The sequence below is a fragment of the Amphiprion ocellaris genome, chromosome 4 (assembly GCF_022539595.1).
Source record: "Amphiprion ocellaris isolate individual 3 ecotype Okinawa chromosome 4, ASM2253959v1, whole genome shotgun sequence".
NCBI classification, from domain to species: domain Eukaryota; kingdom Metazoa; phylum Chordata; class Actinopteri; family Pomacentridae; genus Amphiprion; species Amphiprion ocellaris.
This window is the reverse complement of record NC_072769.1, coordinates 21,611,682-21,627,078: the sequence shown is the minus strand read 5'-3', so window position 1 is coordinate 21,627,078 and position 15,397 is coordinate 21,611,682. Positions and strand designations below refer to the sequence as shown.

At 39.2% G+C, this 15,397-nt stretch overlaps 1 protein-coding gene across 8 annotated transcripts in view; it reads left to right on the top strand.

Moving 5' to 3' along the window:
- The window catches only part of inpp4b (inositol polyphosphate-4-phosphatase type II B), a 207,977-nt gene extending 194,274 nt beyond the window's left edge, over positions 1–13,703 (top strand). For 7 of the 8 annotated variants that reach the window (XM_055010157.1, XM_055010159.1, XM_055010160.1 and 4 more), the window contains 6 exons: positions 1,821–1,947; positions 3,637–3,777; positions 4,220–4,317; positions 4,665–4,777; positions 7,045–7,199; positions 10,500–10,696. In XM_055010157.1, the coding sequence (XP_054866132.1) occupies positions 1,821–1,947; positions 3,637–3,777; positions 4,220–4,317; positions 4,665–4,777; positions 7,045–7,199; positions 10,500–10,674 (809 nt within the window). In that variant the 3' untranslated portion in view covers positions 10,675–10,696. Of the gene's footprint in view, positions 1–1,820; positions 1,948–3,636; positions 3,778–4,219; positions 4,318–4,664; positions 4,778–7,044; positions 7,200–10,499; positions 10,697–12,911 lie in introns of those variants that run through there. The other variant, XM_055010158.1, reaches the window with a different exon arrangement.
- Positions 13,704–15,397: the final 1,694 nt, after the last annotated feature.

The following is a 15,397-nucleotide window of genomic DNA, read 5'->3' as shown; positions in this document are numbered from 1 at the left end:
ACTATATTCTTCAGTCTAATAGCATTTGCCATGATTACATCATCTTTTACTTTTAGAACATTGTATCCAAAAAAAAAATTACACCACGTATGCTGCGATTCATTTTTATTTGTTTTCTAAGAGGGAAAAAACTCAACAGGATTGTTTGGTTTCAGTGAATTCACCAGAGATGATGAGTTATGAGGCTGTAACAAGTAATAACATGTAGCCCAATGGTGACTCACTGCAGTGTTGGTTTTGGCTAAATGCTTTTATTACTGACACTTTCATCTCTTTATGTTCGATACTCAGCGTTCCAGGTGAAGAATACACACAGTGTCCTGAGAATACTGGATCTTTGTCAGATAAATACAATGATGAGAGACTGAATTAAAGGTGTACTACAGCTTACGGTGCCCTTAAGAAAACTGTGAAATGTATTACTCAGCAAAACTAGTAGCTGGGAGAAAAGCAACTAAAAGACGGGGTTTCTGGCATATATATGTTAATATTTTTGGTTTTTAGTATGCTCAGTAAAGCTGCAATGATAAATCAATTAATTAGTTCTCTGTTAACTACTAAATTAATCACAAATTTGATTATTCTTTGTTTTTTTTTCTCCTTTATGACAGTAAACAAAAGATATTTGATGACATGATCTTGGACTTTGGGAAACACTGATCAACATTTTTCACCATTTTTTTTACAATTTTTTAGACCAGGTGTGTCAAATATGCGGCCCACAGGCCAAAACCGGCCCTCCAGAGGGTCCAATCCGGCCCACGGGACGACTTTCAAAAGAGTGAAAATTACAGAGTAGACATTAACTGCAAATTGTAAATTTGTAAAACTATAAATTTAAAATAATTTCTAGACCATGACAAGTTGTTTTGATCGTAAAGTAAAATTTTAGATTGCTCGTTGTTCTTTGTCATTTTGTGTCTCGCTTTTGTAATATTTTGCTTGTTTTTGTTGTTTTTTTCTGTCTGGCTTTTGTCGTTTGTCTCATGTTTTTGTCGTTTTGTTTCTCATTTTTGTCGTTTTGTTTTTCCTTTTTGTCTCGCTTGTGTTTTTTGTCTTCTTGACATTTTGTGTTTCGCTTTATTTGTCATTTTGTGGGTTTTTTTGTCATGCTTATGTTGTTTGTCTTTGTTGTGGTTTTGTTTCTTGCTTTTGTAATTTTTTGTCTTGTTTGTGTCATTTATGTAATTTTTTGTATCACTTTTATCATTTGTCCATTTTTTTTTGTTGCTTTGTAAATTTTTTGTCTAATTTTTGTCTCTTTTTTGTTTGTTTCGTGCCCTTTCTCATTTTTTGTCATTTTGTGTTTCGCTTTTGTTGTTTTGTGTCTCATTTTTGTAATATTTTATCTTGTTTTTGTTGTTTTTTGTCTGACTTTTGTCATTTTGATCATACAGTAAAATACTGTTTCATTCAGTTCCAGGTACCTGTGACTAAATGTTTTGTACCTTTTTAGACACTCTGTAAGTTGTAATGTGTAAATGATAAACTGAGGCATCATGTTGTTGAAATTGAACTTATTTTTCTTAAGAAACTTGAGATTGTTCATAATATTTTGTAAAAAGAGAGTTCATTAAATGTGAACATTTTCAGAATGTACTTTTTTTGCAATAAAACAAAGGAAAGAGTTGGAGTTGTGGTTGTTTATAGGTTATTATGCTGTGATTTTACTGTTCTGGCCTACTTGAGATCAAATTGGGTTATATGTGGCCCCTGAACTAAAATGAGTTTGACACCCCTGTTCTAGACCAAGGAAATAATCGATTTATCAAGACAATAATCAAATGATTAATCAACAATCACTGCTGATCTTGTTTAAGGTGAGGAGATCGGGATGCTGGAGGACATGGAGGTTGGAATCTCAGACCTGCAGAGAGTCGCATTCAAGATTACAGAGGCCAAGACGGATGAACTCGGTGATCTCCAGCCTTTAGTGTGTGGCCGACGGTGAGACATGAGCCCCGCCTCTGCTGGCTTTAGTGCTTCGTTCTGTTGTATGATGATCTTAAAGACCAAGCTATAGAGTGCCACAACCTTTCATAACATACGATATCAGTTTGTGTATCACTTTTTTTTATCATTTACTTGAAAGTCTAAGTTCTGAGAACGCCTTTTGGAAATAAAACTATGTAATTTATTACCAATTACAGGGCGTGTAGACAGTATTCAGTCGATGTGCTTTCAGTCCAGATAAGTTTTAATGGTCGGCAGGGTTTTTAATCTGACACACCTGTTACTTTGTGGTGTGAAAGAACTTTGTAGTAATTGCTACCTGCGAGCTTACAAGTGAGCGGGTACTTATGTCTAATCTTTCAGAATATTGTAACCAGAGCATATAATTATTGCCAAATTACACATTTTCTTCTTACATAACTTCCTGGTAAACTGTTGAGGAATTTATACGACTCATAAAATAAAGTGCTAACAGTTTGGCACAAGTGAAAAGGGTTGTTTGTTTAAAGAAACACTGTGCGTTCTGTACTAGCCCTGTTACCTTCTGTGCAAAGACTTTAGCATTACCATTACAAGCGGACTGAGCTGCAGCCATTTCCTCTTTGACAAGAATCCGTTTACTGAAGCTTATTTAAGAATGCTGGCTGAAACCTTCGTCTCCATGTTTGGACTTTGAAACCACTTTTATTACACCTCCAGCAAAGTGCTCAAAGAGTAGCCTGCTGTCTGTGAATTCAGAAGGTGAAATTTGATTATGTGACTGTATGAAGTGTGTAAACAACGTTATACTTGCTGTCTACTGACTTGCTGTTTAAAAAAAACTTCTTACCTTTTTTGTAAAATTGTCAACAAAACTGATTCTGATTGTGATTCTAGAACTGAACACTATTTATAATATCCATGTATTATATTTAGCACACTGTCAAGCAAAGATAAAACGAGCATTCAACTGTACTGATTAGTGGTTAACTGAAATCGTAACAGAAATCTCCTGCATTTTTAATTGCTTGCAGCCTGTGAATAAAATTCCAGACCCCAGGGTGTGAATTCGCGTCTTGTCGCAGGTTCTTCATTAAAGTCAGTATTTCTCATAATTATTATAGGTATATGTGAGCCATTATCCACGCGGAATCATAAAATATGAAAACTCAGACAAATGGCAGCAAAGCTTGGAGCTGTCTGGACCAATAAAACAACTTCATGACCTACGAAATGGAAAAATGCCAAGCACGGATGGTTATGAGGAAGTAGATCTGACTTTTGTATCTCTATGAACTTTGCTCCACATATGAGAAACATGACTTCTCTGCTGTCACACCACAGCAGATGAAGTGTTGAAGTTGCTTGGAACGTGAACTCCTCCTCACTCGCTGCAATAAAACATCATCTATTTTCAAGACAATGACCAAACAACTATAATCGAGCTGTACAAATAAGGCCGAGCGTGATATCAGGATTTCTCGCTCCTCCCACCTCCATATCAGTCTGTCAGAAAATCTGTCCAGCATACTTACACTCCCTCCATCTCATGTATACACACAGTTTATCTTCTCACAGCTTGCTCAGGCCTGTCGTAGGTGTCACGTTATACAACTTCCCAAATGCAAAACATATCATGTGTCTTTTTAATTTCTTTTTCTCTTACGCCCTCTGATTCTCTTTTTCCTCTCTCCTTGCATTTAGAGACCACTTCACTGTAGAAGTGCCATTACCACAGCTGGTTTTCCAGACCTTGCCAGAGGAGATCAAGGAGGGCAAGCCTCTACGAGTGTTCCCGGTGCTGTTTAACGTGGGCATCAATGAGCAACAAACTATAGCAGAGAGGTACCACAGACGCTCTTTGTTCACTCTGAAGAACTAATGCACTTAAGAACGAGCACTCTTCACGTGAACATGTTCACCAAAGCATCTTATACCTGAAACCTGACAGCTAAAGAACTACAGTGCTCGTTCTTTATCATTTATTCTTGAAGGAAGTACAAAAATTATCCTTCATTGGTGCAGGCATCCAAACCGCTCAAGGCACGCTCACATTCCCTGAGTCACAAGTAACTGTTTAATATTGTATTTACCTGTGTTTAATGGGGGAAAAAACTTTGGGTTGTCTTCAAAAAGCAAATACATTCCATGTCAAAGGATGTTGTTTTTCTCTGAGTGCAGCATTTACTGCTGCGATTTGCTTGTACATCAAATGACTTGACTGCTAACTGTTAAAAATTGATGACGTTCCTCCATAACTGCCCTTATTTTCCTGTCATCGCCTCAGGTTTGGAGACATCTCCCTGCAAGAAAGAATAAACCAGAAGAACTTTGAGACGTTAGAAGCCTATTACAAATCGTTAAGTGAAAAGGTGCCACTAGAATGTAAGTGCACAGGGTTTTTTTCGTCTCTTTTGCCAAGGACAAATGTCCTTTAGCTGTACGCCTTTGAAACTTATTGGAACTTGCAGGTCACAGTGCTGCAGAAAAAAGAATCTTGCATTTTTGAGTCAATACAAAGATGTGCAGAAAACTTGTTGTTAACCATCAGTATTGTATTGTATAGAATTGAACTTCTTTTAAACAGCATGAAAAGTATTAAGGTCAGTCTAGAGAACCTGCATTCACTCCTGAGCTACAGCCTGTCCTTGTAAACTTCCTTTTTTTTTCTCAAAAGCCAAACATGAAACAAACAGTTACTGGCAATGTGTTTGATGTTTTTCTCCAAACAGGTCTACCATGTTTCCAGACACAGACTGACATAAAGGAATTACTTGAAACCTTGGGGCAGAATGTAGTGACGAAGAAGAGAAAGAATGTGGAGATACTATGGATTGCTGGAACCGTGAGTACAGTTTCTGTCCTTGTCAAGAAAGATGGATGTCTCTCAGACACATAACAAAATGTTCTGTCTTGTATAACAAAGCTAACTATGATCGCACTTGAATTCTTGATGTATTCCGGTATTATGTTTTTGACATATTAATCTTTCATGGGCTTTAATGGGAGCGCTGAGCCAAGCAACAAGCAGCTGTTTGAGCATGATGGATTGACTTTGGAAGATGATACCATATAGACACCGACCTTTATTGTTTTACTTTATTCAGTAGCTGTTATTGAGTTGTTATACGTGTTCTTACAGTCCTTATGATTCATTGAAGGCACTGCAAGAATGTGTTAGAAGAAGACATAGAGTCTAAAAGCATGGCCGCAGCTCTGTGCTGATTTTAAAAGGCACATATCAGGCTTTTGTTGAAAAATACTCCCTGCATGTCAGAAGCACAAGCTTCAGCCTGCTGTGAATGCCTCGCATGCAACAACCCCTCACCTTCCCCCATCAAAGTGATAGCTGTCAATGGGTATGCAACAGTATGCAGGAGCCTTTGTTGCTATGGTTGTGTAATTGATTTGCCTACTCAAACTTTTCTGATGATACTTGAGCTTAAATACACTACCATTCAAAAGTTTAGGGTCACTTAGAAATGTCCTTATTTTTGAAAAAAAGCAGTTTTTCTCAATGAAGATAACATTAAATTAATCAATTAATACAATCTAGACATTGTTAATGTAGTAAATGACTATTCTAGCTGGAAACGGCTGATTTTTAATGGAATATCTCCATAGGGGTACAGAGGAACATTTCCAGCAACCATCACTCCTGTGTTCTAATGCTACATTGTGTTAGCTAATGGTGTTGAAAGGCTAACTGATGATTAGAAAACCCTTGTGCAATTATGTTAGCACATGAATAAAAGTGTGAGTTTTCATGGAAAACATGAAATTGTCTGAATGACCCCAAACTTTTGAACTGCAGTGTATGTGCAGATGTATTTAAAAAGTTGATTGGATCTGTATAAAGGACCAGTATACGATTCAGAAATCAGTTCAAGAAGCTGTATTGCCATTCAGTGTTGTGCGCAGAACTGAGATCTTGTGTGATTTATTCAGTCAATAACTTTAGGATGTCCACCATACTTAGGTATAATGTTTTCCTTGTCTTTTCTCTTAGTGTAGTGTGTTACCAGATCCAATGTTTGTAGAAACATTTACCTCAGATCACCAAAGTTCTAAGATTTTACCCTCAAAGAACTATGAATGATCAGAATTATTCTTCAAATAGTTGAGACATTTCAAACTGGACGAAAGTGGTGGACATTTAACAATGCAGCCAGAAATATCATCTTTGGTGTTTTTTCTGACTAAAAGGATCTGTATTCAAAAACAAGCTCAGGCAGCAGCAGCAGCAGAATCAGAATTAGCAGATATCTGTCACTTGAGAATAAAGCTCTCTAGTTACTCCACCAAGGAACGCGGCAGTTATGTGACAATCAGCATACGCTTGTCTGTCTGTCTGTCCGTTAGCAACATTACTCAAAAATGGACCTACGGCTTTGGATGAAATTTTCAGGGAAGGTCAGAAATGACACAAGGACCAAGTGATTAGATTTTGGCAGTGATGCAGCTTATAGTCTGGATCCACGGATTGGTTAAAGATTTCTGTATCATTGCCAGATAGCGGCACAGCGTCACTCTAACTATGACAAGTGAACACTACGTCAGCTGCCTGCTGATGATCACATGATTGTGATCCTACTACAAATCCACCACTGCAGACTTATCAGGACTTATCCATCGGAAACCATACAAGGAACAATTGATTCAATTGTGGGGGTGTTTCCAAGTCACATCAGTACATATTTCGGTCATGCGATTCTGTATCCGTACATAATGTACACATGCATAACACACACCTGTGCTCAGCACAAGGTCATTTTGTTTGTGGGTGCATCTATATTAAATGGTCACATTCTATGTTGCTGTGATTTCTGCCACAAATTTTTCCAAGATTTCAGCTGTCGGACATCATACAATGACTGAGCAGCCTTGGCAGAGTACTGTGCTGTCTGAGTGCTTTTCTTCTTGAAAATGTGTAAACCAGCTTTGTAAAGAAAAAGTTAAAATCAGATATTTTAGCTTCAAATGATTTGAAGTGTATGTTAGAAGAAAATATAAAATAAAGCCCCGAATAAGTTGAATCACTTTAACTGACAAAAAAAAACATCAACAGTTTTCATTAATGGTGCGTGTAATGTTTTCTCCACTTCCCTCCAGATCTGCCGAAGATTAAATGGCATCAGGTTTACCAGCTGTAAAAGTGCCAAAGACCGAACATCCATGTCTGTCACATTAGAGCAGTGTGCCCTCCTGCGTGATGAACACCAGCTCAGCAAGGACTTCTTCGTTCGTGCTCTGGACTGTATGCGGAGGTAAGACACTGCATAAAAGATGATGTCAAACTGTTATGGGTGCAAATTATTCTTCAAGTCAGTCCTAAAACACACTGCATTTAAAAAGCCAGTCAGAAAGACGTGTTTTTCTGCTTTAACCTGCAGTATGCAGCCATTGGATAATTTAAATCCCTCAGATTTACCATCACATTCATGTAAAGGGAGCTCAGTGTGATAAAATGCATTAAATACCTGAATGTTTCTGTAGACAATGTCCCTGTTACTCTGGACAATCCACAGACGTCAACCTGAAAAGATTTCTCAAATGATTTCAGAATAATTTCTAAAAATGTCAGACATATTTTTGTCATTTTGGGTAACTTTTCAGCATTACAAAAGACTTAGAAGTAGCACTTTATTTAGCTGAAATAAACCTGTTATTGTGAACATCTGGTTGAAGTAATAACCTGCACCCACACAATCCATCACACACATCCGAGACATTTGGTTTGCACCTTCACCTCCCAGCTGATAACAGTGTAAACATCGTCATGTGCTCCTTCCACCCCCCTTCACACATTCAAAGGCAGCCATGCATGTCCCTCTGCCGCCTTTAATGTCTGTCAGCAGGGTAAACATCTGCATCTTCCCACATCTGATAAGACTATTTCTCAGCGCACTGGTGCACATCTGAAATGTTTGAGGTAATGACCTGTACAGGCCAGCTGATGGCAGCTGTGTTAGATGAAGAAAGAGACGCAAATACAGAAAACTACCAATCACTGAATGTGTGTCAATCTCAGAGCCAAAGATGGTCCAATGAAATGTTAGGGTGTGCAACTTTATTTTTGGATGGGCAGTGTATATCCTGAACAAAATTCTATGGCATTTTTTGTGTGTGTATATTTTGTTAAAAAGATTAATAAACATCTCAGTTCCAAAAGAAAATAGAAATTTCTGGCTATTTTTTGATGGGTCAGGCTGTACAGGGGTTAAGTAGTCAGAACCAGACAACATCTGATGACTCTCCTCAAACCTGCAAAAGTAGAAATTTATTTAAGGTAAACCTTAGAACGTGACACACTGTTCTGCTTACAAGAACTTCTTTGGTCTGCTTAGCCAATATTGACACAGCAGTTAACATTTAATATGCTACGTAACCCCAAACACAAAGGAAGCCGAACGGTTTCTGTCTCAGAAATGGGTCTTAATAATAGATTTAAGTGTCACCAGAGAGAACGCTTACATCTGTAACAGCATTATTTGCCAAGCAAATTACAACTGGCAAGCACGTAAGAGGTAGCCTCGGGCACATGTGTAAAGTACAATATAATAAGGATACCAATTGTCCAACACTTTCCTCTGAGTTTATGTGTGTCAGACTGTTTCTGATGTGTGAAAGGTTTGAACACATGCCACTCAGCTCCCGCAGGGCAGCAGAACAGCGGTACAGTTTCACGTCTCAGATGACTGTATTTACATCCAAAAGCTCATTCTCTTAGTGAAAATGCAAAGCTTTGGGTTTTGTCTAAATTAAATGCACAAATGTCTGTCTTTAGTCAAATCTTTGATGAAGTGTGATGTCGGATGATCAGTGATATCCTGCAGGCATAGATTACTGATCTTCTGTTACTGAGTTTACAGTATACAAAGACTACTTTAAAATCAGAACATAACATTCTTAAAATGCTGACTGTTTGGTTCTAAATTAAAAAGGCTGTGCATCGAAATACACTCCTGTAATTGATTTGACCTTAATGAGAGGAAATTATGATTAATTTAGGGTTGAAATGGGGTAAAAGCATTGAAAATGTAGTGACAAATATGGAGATTATAGCTCCTCTATTGTGTGTGTGTTATAAAGATTCACTGAAGGAGCCTGTTTTCCTGAAGTAGGAATATAATATAGACACTGATTCCTGTTGCTGTTTGAGTTGTCAAGTGTAGTTCAAGGAATCTCTGTTACAGTCAGTGCTGTTATCACGATTAAAAAAAGGATTTCGGTTGGGTTCGTCACACGACACCTGTCTGGTGCCAGCACCGTTTAACGTCATTACTTTAGTCAATAATTTATATTCATGTTGAGTCAGTGAAGTTTATACTGTACGGGAAGCACAGCCTGTTGCCTTTAATAAGTGGAAATGCCTGGTTTGGATCTTGTACAGCTGGTTGTAGTCAAAAGAAGCCGATAGTTGGTGCCTTATACACTACCGTTCAAAAGTTTGGAGTCACCCAGACAGTTTCATGTTTTCCATGAAAACTCACACTTTTATTCATGTGCTAATATAATAACACAAGGGTTTTCTAATCATCAATTAGCCTTTCAACACCATTAGCTAACACAATGTAGCATTAGAACACAGGAGTGATGGTTGCTGGAAATGTTCCTCTGTACCTCTATGTAGATATTCCATTAAAAATCAGCTGTTTCCAGCTAGAATAGTCATTTACCACATTAACAATGTCTACACTGGATTTATCATTCATTTAATGTTATCTTCATTGGGAAAAAAATGCTTTTCTTTCAAAAATAAGGACATTTCTAAGTGACCCCTAACTTTTGAACGGTTGTGTAGCTACTACTGTATGTCTGTGCATAAAATCCAGAATGCAGATTGAGTATGTACAGTATGCTTTTCTCAGTCTGTCAGGTATTTCATGTCTGCCCAACTAAAACCCTGAGGCATGTTTGTCTTTTTTCAAAGGCTCAACAACCAACAAATTGTCATGAGTTTCTCACATGGATGTGTGATCTCTGCTCATGTCCAAAGGTGCTGATTACATCAAGCGAAGCCGTCTTACAGTTAGATAAAGATATTTTTAGCTCCACTAACTCAGATCTGTCATAAACAAAGTGTGGATGAAGTATAATGCCATCCAGACGGAAATCAATACTGCGAAGAAAACCTAAAGCAATCCTCACATCCTACAACAGCCTCTTAAATCACTGCTGTACATCATTCTTTCACTTTAGTAAATGCATGTCAGATGTAATGAAGACGCATTCAGATACAACTTCTGTCGTTAAAGTTGCATTAAAAGCTGCATGCCTCCATCCTCCAATCAAGTCATTTCATTTTGTGGCTTACAGTGCAGCATGTTTCCCACATTTCTGCTTCATCCATCACCGCCTGCTCGTCTGTGGCTGCTCGTTAAGGCCTTCTTTCTGTACTGCTGGCTCTGTGTCTAAGTGGGCCTTCTGGTGCGATCCTGCGATGGCTCTCAAGTCGTCAGTCTGCGCTGGAAAGTCCACTTAGACAGCATCTATACTGTACTAACACTGTAGTATTTTGATCTGTCTCTGTTCGTTCTGCTTCACTCTGACTGGCGCCCCTGCAGTCGGCTCACCCAGGGAGACATTGGGCAGTGGGAGGACCCGGAGGCTGGCACCGTGACGGAGAACAAGCCGGCGTCACGACACTTTTATCCCATTGCGCTGCTGCTCGTTAGCTCCCACTTACTGGTTGTGTGGCTCATTTTAAGTCTTGTTTTTCTGCTTGCAAAATATCAATAAACTGCTGCCAGTGCCATCTCTACTCACTCCTTTCTTCTGTGTTCGCTGGTTGTTCTTTTATGAACGGTGGTATTATGAGTTAACCGGCTTTTTGTCTGAAGGTAATTAGTGCAAGTGTTTTAATATCGACTTCAAACTGCAAGGCGTTAATCCCTGTGCAGTGGTGGAGACTGGGGAAGTTGATTTAGGTCTGGTGATATTAAGTTCCATTATCAGCAATTAAACATTTACTGTGTCCTGATATCCTAGGATAGTTTTTTAATAAGTTAGTCCTTAGTTTCTTACAAGAACAAACCTTCCCAAGACTAACACTGACAAAGTTCACACCAAATACTGTGTAGACAATATACACAAATACTGTGACTTCATGGATAAGCCTGGCATTATTCTGCATCTTTCTTCCTGCCAACAACAAGAATGCATAGACTTCCCTGCCCATCATTGGACGGGCTGCACAGTGACGTGGTGATTAGCACTTTCGCTTTGCAGCTACAAGATCCCTGGTTCGCGTCCCGGCTTTCCCAGGATCTGTCTGCATGGAGTTTGCATGTTCTCCCTGTGCATGTGTGGGTTTCTTCTGGGTTCTCCAGCTTCCTCCCACAGTCCAAAAATATGCTGAGGTTAATTGGTGATTCTAAATTGTCCGTAGGTGTGAATGTGATTGTTTGTCTCTAGGTGTAGTCCTGTGATAGACTGATCACCTGTCCAGGGTGTCCCCTGTCTTCACCCTCAGTCAGCTGGGACAGACTCCAGCCTCCTGCGACCCTAATGAGGATCGCATGGTGTATAGATAATGGATGGATATTTTTGGACAGTAGAAGGAAGCCGGAGTACCCGGAGAAAACCCACACATGCACAGGCAGAACATGCAAACTCCATGCAGAAAGATCCTGGGAAAGCCGGGACGTAAACTGGGGACCTTCTAACTGCAAGGGGAAAGTGCTAACCACCATGCCACTGTGGTATTTAATGTTTAATATAAATCTTTCATTTTCATCAACACTGTGGCAGATGACAAATGACTACGCCATGTTTAAGATGTCTTCAAACTTCAGCACAGCTCTGTCTCTGTTGGAGGACAATGCCTCAGTCTCATTTTTCTGCTAATCTAACACTTACTGCTCTTGCTCCAGCCCATAATATGCTTCCAAACAGAAACATAATCTCTGATGAGTGATGGATTAACAGAGGTACATTAATGCAATGTCATGGCATGTCAAGGTGCTAAAAACTGAGCAGATGAGCCAGGAGTTGGCTGAAAGACAGTTTTTAGAATTGACATTGAAGGCTGTATTGTAATAAAGTGTGTGACCAGCATGGTGCTAGGGCTCTTCATTTACTTCCAAATCAAATACTGAATATTGGTGGAAGGAGGAAGCAGAGGATGTGAGGAGAGACAGCTGGTGAGGGGAAGGAGGACCACTTTGCTCAGTGTTCATGAAGGCTGAGTAGGTCACAGTCTTCTCTATCAGAACTTGCCAGAATTTATAAAAATCCTCATTCAGCCTTATGAACCCCTTTCTGCTCAGATAGAAGTCATTGATCAGCGCAAACAAAACAAAAAGCCATGCCAAATATTTGTTGAAGCAATTGTTTAGGAGTTTGAGAGCATTTTTTTTTTTTAAAAATCAGACTGATCAGCATCTAGTTGTGACAGAACTTTACAAATGAAAGCGAACAATCATGAAAAACGTCTGAACCTCAGAGCAAAAGCAGCACTTGGATGTCACAATAACCGTAATAAAGGAACATTGTGAAATACTGTTGCAGGGTTTGTAGGAAGTTGTACTGCAGGAGTAGTCTGTTGTGTATCATCTGTGGTGGATTAAGGATTATAATACATCATTATATCCTCATTACTGTAATAAAATAGACTTAATAGTAAGTCATTAGGAAGACAACAGACCTTTATTATGCACCTCGTATATTCTACTCCAGAAATGTCTCACACACACACACACACACACACACACACACACACACACACACACACACACACACACACACACACAAATACTAAAACATAGATATATAAATAGAAATAAAACTAAACTCAACAAGAACACAAGTTATTGTTCGAGGGAGCCATCTTGTTTGTATTTTGGTCGAGAAGCTTCTTTTTTGAAGCCTTTCTTTGTCTTTATCATCACAAACGTCATTGAAAACCCACTCATGTTTACTTTTTGTTCTCCCGTCTTCCCCCCTCACCCCTTCACTCCTCTTCATTTGATCATCAGGGAAGGATGTCGGATTGAGAACGTGCAAAAGAACATTAAATGCAGGAAATATGCCTTCAACATGTTGCAGCTGATGGCCTTTCCCAAGTGCTACCGACCTCCGGAGGGGACGTACGGCAAAGTGGACTCTTAAAGACACACACCACGTACTGTAAAACGACTAATCCGGCGTCATCCAAGCAGAATGATGCAGATGAATGCTTAGAAATAACAGGGAATATGTAAAATGTGTTGTTCATAAAAACCCTAGCTGGATGGTTTTTTTCCTTCTGTTAATGGCTGTTTTTCTGTTTCTCTGGTATGTGATGAGGGTGCATACATTAGTGTAGAGAAAAGGGATTCATTAGATAAGTTGGATTTGCCAAACGTGTTTCCTGTTAAAATAAATGCACTTTCTCATTGATTTTTCATGGCCCAGGCAGCAATAAACAGTCCAACTGTGTGGGAAAACCCAAGCTGTACATAGTCTATGTGTGTGTGTGTGTGTGTGTGTGTGTGTGTGTGTGTGTGTGTGTGTGTGTGTGTGTGTGTGTGTGTGTGTGTGTGTGTGTGTGTGTGTGTGTGTGTTTATATGATGTCATTGATCCTTTAACCCTTTAAGACTCACCATTGTGCAAGTCCGCCAGGACATATTTTTACATTTTTACATGCTGTAGTGCCATTTTTTGGAGTATTTTTATTTGCTTTACATCAAAATAACCCTGATATCCCAATTTTTAATATGTATTGACTTATGTCTTAACTACTACCAAAAATTGCTTAAAAGTGCAATAAACCTTTAAAAAATGAAAATCGTTTTAGTTTTTTTCACATATATTTCAAAATACAGAAATTGCATAGCTGTATCCCTCAAATTTGTAAATGTGAAAAAGTTGCACAATATCCTTTGGAACCACAGGAAATTTATTTGGAGTCTGTACATAATTTGCTTTTTGAGATATGGTCAATTTTGTGACCTGTAAAAAAAAAAAAAACGAAAATAAACAAAACTGCAAAATTTGCAGAGACAACATCAACATCAAAACAAATTACTGACAATAGTGCTATCAAATTTCTAAGTGTGCCAGATACTTATGAACACATATTTTATGTACAAAACCATGGTCAGACCATAAAAAGTGCATTTGAAAATAAAAGAAAATCGTTTTTACTGAGTTGAATCAGAAACAGTATTTTGATGGTCTCCTGGTCCAAGTACTTGGACAGGTCTGATGGAGAAGGGCTGTCCACATATTCTGACAGAGGTGGCTGGACACCTGGCCTCCTTTTCGGCAGGAAATGTGGCAGAGAAGGTAAGCTGTCAGGTTCCTTCTCAGTTTTCCAGCCAGCTGTAGGGAGCGCCTCTGGACCGGAGCGCTCGCTGGTGGAGCGGCTGCTGCAGCGTCTCCTGGCTGGAGGCCGGTCTGTCCCTCGACCTCTCGCTGGGATACCAGGACAGCAGGAGACCTCCATTCTCTCCTCTTCCTCCTCCTCCTCCTTCCCAACATTGTAAATGCTGCACACAGAAAAAGTTACGTGGTACGTTAGCTGTGCGCAGCACATGACTTGTAAAAATGATGCGTATTTTGCGCGGAATGCTTTCGGCGGCGTTCCATGTATATTATACTTTCTTTATTTTTCTCCAACTCAAAACAAACAACTTCTCATGAATACAGACTTACATGTCACTGGAATGATCAATTCCTTCGATAAAATCGGCTTCATCCGCGCTGGTGGCAGAATCCGGGCCAGACGAGTGGCTGGACTCTTCATCCGACTGTAGTTTGCTGGAGAGCTTCGCCAGATGTAAAATAATTTGGGGCGACCAGGTTTTTCGCAGCTCCTCAACTAATGTGTGGAAATGTGTCAAAGGTGTGTGTGGTGGGTCCGTGTACGGATCTGGTAATTGGATTTTCCCTTCTGAAACGGGTATTGAAAAACAAAAAACGAGTGATTATTTGATTTTCGTTTTAAAATACAAAAATTAAAATTGAAATACAAGGTGTTTTTCTTTTTCATGATCAAAAAGTGATATACGATTTTTTAAAATGCTTTAATTTTCGTTTTATATTTAGAATAACAAGAAAGTAAAATCAGTAAGAGACAGAAACGAAAAAAGGTCCGTTTTTTTCATTTTCTGAGACCGGAAGTGGTCATCAGCAAGTGTGGAGCCAAACGACAACAAGATTCTCAAAGGGCGGAGCCAGAGAGCAGTGATTGGTCAGACCATAGACAATATAGAAGACAGCGTGCTAGCGTATCTAGTCTATGTACATCTATGGTCGGCACGTCTGGTAGCATCTCTGGCTGCTGTTGATCTTGTTTTTGGAGTAAAACACGGTAAGAAGATAAATACTTCTAACCAGTAGCGTTGTTTTGTTGTACGTTAAGTCAGCGACTTGTGAAGAGTTGTGTTTTGTCGTGTTTGAGCAGTTGGTCCGGACGCGTTAGCTAGCTAAGCGGCTAAGTTAGCTAGCGGGCTAATTAACACAGGTGGCTAACTTACC